General features: G+C 37.2%; 1 protein-coding gene across 4 annotated transcripts in view; it reads left to right on the top strand.

Moving 5' to 3' along the window:
* LOC107758115 (rho GTPase-activating protein 17-like) overlaps window positions 1-9,193 on the top strand; it is a 46,296-nt gene that overhangs the window by 10,763 nt on the left and 26,340 nt on the right. For all 4 annotated transcript variants that reach the window (XM_016575775.1, XM_016575774.1, XM_016575773.1 and 1 more), the window contains exons 3-9: window positions 4,113-4,217; window positions 4,291-4,367; window positions 5,474-5,585; window positions 5,664-5,740; window positions 6,060-6,177; window positions 6,264-6,332; window positions 6,688-6,769. In XM_016575775.1, the coding sequence (XP_016431261.1) occupies window positions 4,113-4,217; window positions 4,291-4,367; window positions 5,474-5,585; window positions 5,664-5,740; window positions 6,060-6,177; window positions 6,264-6,332; window positions 6,688-6,769 (640 nt within the window). The remainder of the gene's footprint in view (window positions 1-4,112; window positions 4,218-4,290; window positions 4,368-5,473; window positions 5,586-5,663; window positions 5,741-6,059; window positions 6,178-6,263; window positions 6,333-6,687; window positions 6,770-9,193) is intronic.

Raw genomic sequence — 9,193 nt, 5'->3', positions numbered from 1 at the left:
CTCAAGCTCAAGCGCACTTGGGTTATGCAGCAGGACAATGATCCCAAACACACCAGCAAGTCCACCTCTGAATGGCTCAAGAAAAACAAAATGAAGGTTTTGGAGCGGGCAAGTCAAAGTCCGGACTTAAATCCGATTGAGATGACCTTAAACAGTCCATTCATGCTCGAAAACCCTCCAATGTGGCTGAATTAAAACAACTCTGCAAAGAAAAGTGGGCCAAAATTCCTCCACAGCGTCTGTGTCTGTCTGTCAATATGGGGTGCTGTGTGTACATTAATGAGGAAAAAAAATTAACTTAAATGATTTTAGCAAATGGCTGCAATATAACAAAGAGTGAAAAATTTAAGGGGGTCTGAATACTTTCCGTACCCACTGTATATATATATATAACATTTAGTCTTCCCATTTTTTTCCCTCATAAATCAACAATATATATATATGCAGGTACTGTATATAGATTTTTGGCAGTGCTGTAAACTACCAAACTGTGACAAGACTGCAAACTGCTCTAATTCAGTGCCCATGTTTGCAGCATTATTTGACCTGCATGATTCCTTTAGTGAATCAGGCGCTGAAGCAACACAGACAGTGAGACAGTGTGTGCAAAATAAACAGTGCATAGTCAGAGTGTAGGTTTCATACAACGGTTACATTTCTGAATCCTGCGTCTTTGTAGTGAGCTTTTATTGAAATGTGTTTGAGTTGCAGACAAAAGCATGACTCCGAGATGCTGAAAACCTCACGCGGAGAGTTTCAGTTCCACTGCGACTGTCTGAAGCTATTTAAGGAACTGTCAGGCACACTTTGAGGATTCGCCTCTTGCGCATACATGTGAGAACGAAAGAAATCAGCCAGAAAACAATCAGCCAGTTTGGCAGCTTTCTGTACATACAACACAGACTCGGTTCTGCCATTACTGCTGAAGTGGATTGTGTACAAACTGTAAACAAATCTTGATACTGGCCTCATTTTCTTCCGAAAATACCTTAAAAAGATTTGCATTCCAAATATAAACTACCTTAATTCCTGAAGGTGTTAAAGTTGAAGGGGGTTTAGTTAACATTAAGAAATGCATCAAAATCTGCACACTGAGGCCAGGGTTTGAGGAAGAAAACCAGATGGGAGGTGTGAACTGCAAATACATTTGACAGAGTTTCTCATGCATCTTAAGATGTAGGTGAACAGCCAGCTGTCTCTAAATGTAGGCCGTTTGTATGTGCTAAAGTGTATTTTAGTGATCATGCAAATAGGCGTATATGTACAGTTGTGCCATCCACATTTTGTTGGAACAGTGCAGAAATGTAGCCACGGTGCAACATTGCCCAGATGGTTCCTCACATTCACTGTAGCTTTAATTCTTTAACCATATTGTCCACTTTAAAAGCTTTTCCAATCCAGGCTCCTCTGCAGAATCTGTGTTTATGACTGCTCAATGAAGAAACAACCAGAAAGCTCAATTTTTCTGCTTTTCCCAGAGAAGATCATATTTTACGTAATAACACCATCAAACAATCCATATTTGACATTAAAGACATTTATAATGTTACAAAATATTTCTATTTCTAATAAATGCTGTTCTTTTGAACTTTCTATTCATCAAAGAATTCTGAAAAAAAAAGTATATATTTTTTTTTCACGAAAAAATAGTGGTGGGCGATATGACCAAAATCTTATATCATGATATGAATAATTTAATTTAACGGCAAGGATATGTATCACCATATAGTTATTTTTGCTTTAAAGAAGGTCTTTATGATATGAAAATTTTTTATACCATTGAAATTTCATAATTCTTGTCACCATGCAGTGTAAATATCACAAAAAAATAATACTAGCCTAAATTTAAAAAAACTCAAGCTCACTGAAGGCAAAAAAACAGCGATTAAATAAGAATAAGAAACTGATTACATGCAATAGGACAAAAAAAAAACTACAGTAAAACAAATAAATAAGAAATGTTACATACATTGCATAAAGTAATCAAATGTATAAAAACACTGCATATTCTTCACTGTGTAAATTAAATATATATTTCTTCTTATTAAAGTTACAAAAGTGATTTAGTCCAAGAGCAGTGAGAGATTTTTTTCTCTTTTGTTGTTTGATTAACATGAATGACAGACCGCAGGAATATTAGACTGCTGTCACTTTAAGAGCTGCCCAGATCCAATATACTGTTACACATGTTTTCTTTCTCAGCTGTTTGCTTTCACTTAAAACCTAAATTACTGTGTTTACGTGTATACTTGCAAAGATGGGCATTTTGACACATACAAATGTGTATGTATTTAACGGTTCAAGTCCTATAAAGCAGCAAAAATAACTCCGATAGCCTTGTGGGCAGCGTGCCAACATATGGCACAGTTTCGCTTCGGGTGTCCCGAGTTCAAATCCCGCCTTGTGGACCTTTCCCGATCTCGTCCCCCCTCTCTATCTCCCACTCGCTTCCTGTCATATCGCCACTGTCCTGTCAAGAAAAATGCAAAAAAAAAAAAACTTTGTTCAATACTCCCACGTTCTATGAGCACACAATGTATTCGTGACAACGTAGTACAGCAACGTGACGTGAGCATGTAACCGTGATAGAGATGATAGTCCAAAATCGTATCTACCAGTATATCGCCCACCCCTACGAAAGAATTAGCATTAAGCAATGGTTTTTAACATTGATAAATTATAAGAAATGTTTCTTGAGCAGCAAATTAGCATGATTTCTGAAGGATCATGTTAGTGCTGGGCGGTATACCGGTTCATACCGAATACCGGTGTTTATTTTTGTTATGATATTAATTTTTAAAATACTGTCAGTTATGTCGCTTAAACAACGTTCGGAACGCAACACTGTTTGAAAGGGTTCCCTTTTCACTGTTGTACTGTGGTGAGGGAACAGCTGTATGTGTTACTAAGCGTGAAAGTTCTGAAACTGAAGCTGTAGAACTAATAGAACGTGATGACACAGAAGAACTCATCCACAATATCCACATTGACCGCCACAAATATCCACCGCCCCCTGCCATCAGCTCCCGCGTCATTCAGTTGGCCGCACCGCAGCCTACTCGTCAATAAATGAGTATAAAACAGCGTTTCCTAGCACCTGTCGCTTACTGATTGTTTGGAATTATAAATATGAGCGTAGTTCTACGTAGTAGAACGTAAACAAACACTTTTTTGTTTTTTGTTTTTTTTTAGTTAGTTACTCAGACGCAGGCAGTGCGCTGCATGAGACAAAAAAGTAATATAGCCAAAACAACCGCATAGCCGCTCTTTAGTGTAGATGCATGTTGATTGTGTGACTCCTGGTTAACGTATTAAAAGGGGTCGTGTTTAGTCACTATTTAATGTGGTATTTTTTGACAATATTCACTCATCATGACAGTAAAATAGGGCATTCTAAGTTCACTATACGGCAGTATTTCCTCTCTCAATCAGTAGAAAATATGGTTAACACCCGGTCATGCATGGAAAAAAAATACCGTCATGTACCGTGAAACCAGTATAATTTTGAAAAATACCGTGATATAAATTTTTGGTCATACCGCCCAGCACTAGATCATGTGACACTGAAGACTGGAGTAATGATGCTGAATAAATTACATTTTAAAAGATATTAAATGGCTGTTTTGGTGAGCATAAGTGACTTGTGCTGGTGTCCTCATCAGGCTTTTTAACAAACGTACCCCACAAGACTTCCTTTATAAACCAACAGCATGGCTGTATTGGGTGACTAGCTAGGCTGAATTCATGCCGGTCTAACCTGGTCTTTTCAACATGGTTGTGATGAGGATGGCTTTTTAAAAAGTTAAAAAATCCACAGTTGCATGAAGATTGAGACAACCAACAGATCCAAAATGGTCCTTTAATACTAGAATCACAGTCCAGATGAAATCAATAAATAGGCACATTTACAAGAACGGGAAACTCTAAAGGGTGTTAGTGTGCAGGACATACAATACTTTGCATAGACTCAAGTGACTAAGCGTTGCAGGAAATGCAGAACAGGTGTGCATGTGACCATGATTATTAGTGTGCTGAATGGAACTATTGGTTCCATTCATTTTGGAATCCTGGTGAATTTTACATTTGAATCAAATGTGCACATTATATTACAGATTGAGCGGCGCCTTGAAAATGTGCGATTTGTCTCCCATAATGTGCACAAGAAGATGGTCATGTGTCTGCAGGGTAACGTGGGTTCAGATGTAGACAAGAGACATGTAAGTAACAGCAGCTTTTACATTTCCAATTCCCCCCAAAGTGCACACTTCTGAATTGTTTTTTTCCTCTTAGAAAAAGCTTCCTGTGACAGCCCTTTCACAATCCATGCTGGATGGAGGAAGTCAGCTCGGAGACGAGTCCCTCATCGGGTGAATTTATGAACTCTCTGACCCTTTGACAGACATACGTATCCTCCAAAACTATCTCATAATCTGGTCCATCTGACCTGTGATTCATAACATTAATGAGGGAACTATGAACATTCACTCTTCTCTGAGTCAAACAGAGACGGCGCTTTCAGGGACTGTTTCTGTTCTCATTAGCCATGTGACCAAACATCCCTGAATCATCTGTTTTGTCAGGCAGGCGGTGTATTTACGGGCCTGATCTGTGAAAATATAGAGTGGACGCATCATTATTACCCAACAACATTTGGTAGTTCAGTGAAATTCATAATAGAGTGATGTGACATTAAATTATTATTGTTCATGATGGAATATGTGACCTCATGCTGCTTGATGATGATTGGTTGATAATGTTAGATTAGCAAGAGTACATTGTTTTTTGCATTATGCTAGTTGTGTTTGATATTATTTTAAGGAATATCATACAAGATACTTTTTTTCACCCATGTTTTCGTTTAAACAATATACAAGTTCTGTTGTGCAGCACCTTTTTACAAAAAAATAAAACTGCACTGTTTTGTTGTAAATTTATTTTAATTTAATCAACTTTTTAAAAGATTGATTAAATTGTTAAAAGTCTGATACATTTATTTCATTAGGCTTATTTAAAAAATATTTTTGCTTTGTTAAACCATAAACACAGGCCCTAAATTAAATGGTAGCTTATTCAATACATATTTTATTTATTTTAAACATGTGTGCATTGTGAAGTACTAATAAATCATAAACACAGAATCCCAAAAATAAATAAACAGAAAACACAGAATATGGGAATTATTTTTCAAAATCAAATCATAAACACGGAATCCAGAATCTGTGGAGTTTACTTTTAAACAAACGAGTTATGGTAACATTCATTCTCAAGGTCTAACAAACATGTGAAATGCATTTCCTTCATTAATTGTTCAAAATTAATATTGTGATCAATATCGAATGATATGGAAAACGATACTGTGATAATATTTTTGGCCATTATGCCCGGCTCTATTATTAGAATCTGTTTAGCATTCAAGAATAATAAACGTGACCAGGCAGCATGATGTGAACAGTTATTGATATTGTATCTACAGAAAGATGATGGAAGTCTGTGGAGAAGCTGAAAACAAACTGGCCTTGGAGCAGAGCCAACATGAAGTTCAGCTGGAGAGAGATATTCTGGAGCCTCTCAACCAGCTGGCGGAGGTACGTAAAGCCAAAGACATGCAAATAATAATAAATAAAATATGCTGTAGGTTACATATCTTGTTTTTGTGCTTGAAGGTGGATATTCCTAACATCCTGAAGCAGAGGAAACATTTAGCCAAGCTTGTGTTGGATTTTGATTCTGCAAAAGCCAGGTGTGTATATTTTGCTATAGTATATATACTATATAGTGTTCTAGATAAGATGCATTAAATTGATCAGAAGTGACGGTAAAGATGTTTGTAATGTTGCAAACATGTGACTCTGAAGACTGGAGTAATGATGCTGAAAATTCAGCTTTGCATCACAGGAATAAATGACATTTTAACATGTATTCAAATAGAAAACAGTTAATATAAATTGAAATAATATTTCTCAATATTACATTTTTTACTGAATTTAAAATAAATTAGGCCTTGGTGAGCATAAGCGTCTTTGCTAATAATAATAGCGAAAATACTTTAAACTATACAGGTATCAGCAGGTCACAAAGGCATTTCCGACAGCTGCAAATGCTCAAGCAATGGCTGCCAAAGTTGACACACTTAAGGAGGAGATGGATGAAGCTCAGAACAAAATGGAAATATGCAAGGTATGGGTATGAGTCAGACTGTATTGAGGTTTCTAGGTGACCTTGTGTAGCACATTCAATCTCGTCTGATCTCTTTTTATCTTTAGGATCAAGTGGCAGCAGATATGTACAACTTTTCGTCCAAGGAAGGAGAATATGCCTGCTATTATGTGTTGGTAAGTCGTTTCTTAGAGCTTTAACCACATAAGACAAATAATGTCTGATAAAGTTAGATTTTTATTGGTATAATGAATTTAACTTGCAAATAAGGCATCAGAATGATGCAGAAAGTATAACACTGGTTATCAGTAAGAAACCGGTCAAAGGTCAGTGGTATTCATAGGTCTTCCTACTATACGCTAGTAGTTATCGTCTGGTCAGTGGAGTTCATTTGAATGAATAAAGCTGTTGTTTTATATATTATATTCTACAAAGTGTATAGGCAATTAGTAGATCATTGAGTCATCGACTTTTCCTCTTCTCAGACAAAAATAGAAGAAGAGTGAAGTTTTTGTGTATTTGTCTTGACAGTTGTTAGAAGCTCAAGCTGAATACCACAGAAGAGCTTTGGCGTCCATCGAGAGCGTCCTGCCCACCATACAGTCACAGCAAGGTGTGATATTTACTCTTCACTTCCTGCACTGAGCATCTGCTGGATATGAATCACTCACAACACTTCTGAAATCATGACCTTATTAATAGCTATTAAACACAGAGAATATTATGGGGGATGTGTTTTGTGTTCTGAAACGGAGAAAATATTTATCTGATCTGTGATCTCTATAATTTCCAAACTTAGTCGCAAGTGACTCACTAACTATAAGAGTGAATCTCACAAAATCTGTCAAGAACATGTCTGCCTGGGGCATATTTCAACCCAAAACCAATATATATGTGTGTGTGTGTATATATATATATACGGTGGTGTGAAAAAGTTTTTGCCCCCTTCCTGTTTTTTTAATTGTTTGCCTATTTGTCACACTTAAAAGATTCAGATCATCAAACAAATTTTAATATTACACAAAGATAACCTGAGTAAATACAAACTGCAGTTTTGAAATTATGATTTCATTTATTAAGGGAAAAAAGCTGTCCAAACCTGCCTGGCACTACGTGAAAAAGTAATTGCCCCCTAAATCTAATAACTGGTTGTGCCACCCTTTGCAGCAACAACAGCAATCAAGTGTTTGCGATAAATGGCAATGAGTCTTTCACAGGAATTTTGGCCCACTCTTCTTTACAGAATTGTTTTCATTCAGCCACATTGGAGAGTTTTTGAGCATGAATGGACTGTTTAAGGTCATGCCACAGCATCTCAATCGGATTTAAGTCTGGACTTGGACTTGGCCATTCCAAAACCTTAATTTTGTTTTTCTTGAGCCATTCAAAGGTGGACTTGCTGGTGTGTTTTGGATCATTGTCCTGCTGCATAAACCAAGTGCGCTTGAGCTTGAGGTCACAAACTGACGGCCGGACATTCTCCTTCAGGATTTTCTGATAGAGAGCAGAATTCATGGTTCCATCAATTATGGCAAGTCATCCAGGTCCTGAAGCTGCAAAGCAGCCCCAGACCATCACACTACCACCACCATGTTTGACTGTTGGTATGATGTTCTTTTTATGAAATGCTGTGTTGGTTTTACGCCAGATGTAACGGGACACACACCTTCCAAAAAGTTCAACTTTTGTCTCATCAGTCCACAGAATATTTGCCCAAAAGTCTTGGGGATAAACAAGATATTTTTTGGCAAATGTGAGACAAGCCTTTGTGTTCTTTTTGGTCAGCAATGGCTTTTGCCTTGGAACTCTCCCATGGATGCCGTTTTTGCCCAGTCTCTTTCTTATTGTTGAATCATGAACACTGACCTTAATTGAGGCAAGTGAGGCCTGCAGTTCTTTAGATGTTGTTCTGGGTTCTTTTATGACCTCCTGGATGAGTCGTCGTTGCGCTCTTGGAGTAATTTTGGTAGGCCGGCCACTCCTGGGAAGGTTCACCACTGTTCCAAGCTTTCTCCATTTGTGGATAATGGCTCTGACCGTGGTTCGCTGGAGTCCCAAAGCCTTAGAAATGGCTTCATAACCCTTTCCAGACTGATACATGTCAACTATTTTGTTTCTCATCTGTTCTTGAATTTCTTTAGATCGCGGCATGATGTGTTGCTCTTTAAGCATGCTTCACTTTGTCAGACAGGTTCTATTTAAGTGATTTCTTGATTCAACAGGTCTGGCAGTAATCAGGCCTGCGTGTGGCTAGTGAAATTTAACTCAGCTTTCTAAAATAATGTGGTTAATCACAGTTCTTTCATGATTTAAGAGGAGGGGCAAATAATTTTTCACGTAGGGCCAGGTAGGTTTGGACAGCTTTTTTCCCTTAATAAATGAAATTATCATTTAAAAACTGCATTTTGTATTTACTTGCATTATCTTTGCGTAATATTAAAATTGGTTTGATGATCTGAATCTTTTAAGTGTGACAAATATGCAAAAAATTAAAAAAAACAGGAAGGGGGCAAAAACCTTTTCACGGCACTGTATAATGAATATTTGATTATTTTTTTGTATCTAACGGTGTTGCCCCATATGTGATCAAAGTAAAAACACAAATTTTATAAGAAAATGAAAGAAGCCGGAGACTCCAAACATAGAAAAGCTCTGAGAAATGTTGGACGGATAAATCAAAAATAATTCCTTGATTCATAAATTAATTTTTTTTTTTTTCAATTCTGTAGCCTGTTTTGACCCAAAACACAAGAATCGGTGAGATATTATGTCATATACAGATTCAGACTTCTGTTAAAGTGCAAAAGAAACATGCCAATGTGGTAAAAGGGAGCACATAATTGCTTTGAAAGGGAAGTGTTAATGTTCCAGTGAGTCTTCTAGGAGCAGCAATCTTCATTTAACCACAATTCTCCACTTTTTCTCCTTCCTAGTGTCTTGAAATTGTCCCTTAAGAAGGCCAACCTGCTGACAAGTCCCATCTAGTCATTGTGCCTCTTAAAGTATCTTTCCTCCCCGCTAATCAAAATGACTCTCT

Source organism: Sinocyclocheilus rhinocerous, unplaced genomic scaffold (assembly GCF_001515625.1).
Source record: "Sinocyclocheilus rhinocerous isolate Xijiao unplaced genomic scaffold, SAMN03320098_v1.1 scaffold234, whole genome shotgun sequence".
Lineage (NCBI taxonomy): Eukaryota > Metazoa > Chordata > Actinopteri > Cypriniformes > Cyprinidae > Sinocyclocheilus > Sinocyclocheilus rhinocerous.
The sequence above is the reverse complement of the archived record's forward strand: the minus strand, read 5'-3'. Positions and strand labels throughout refer to the sequence as shown.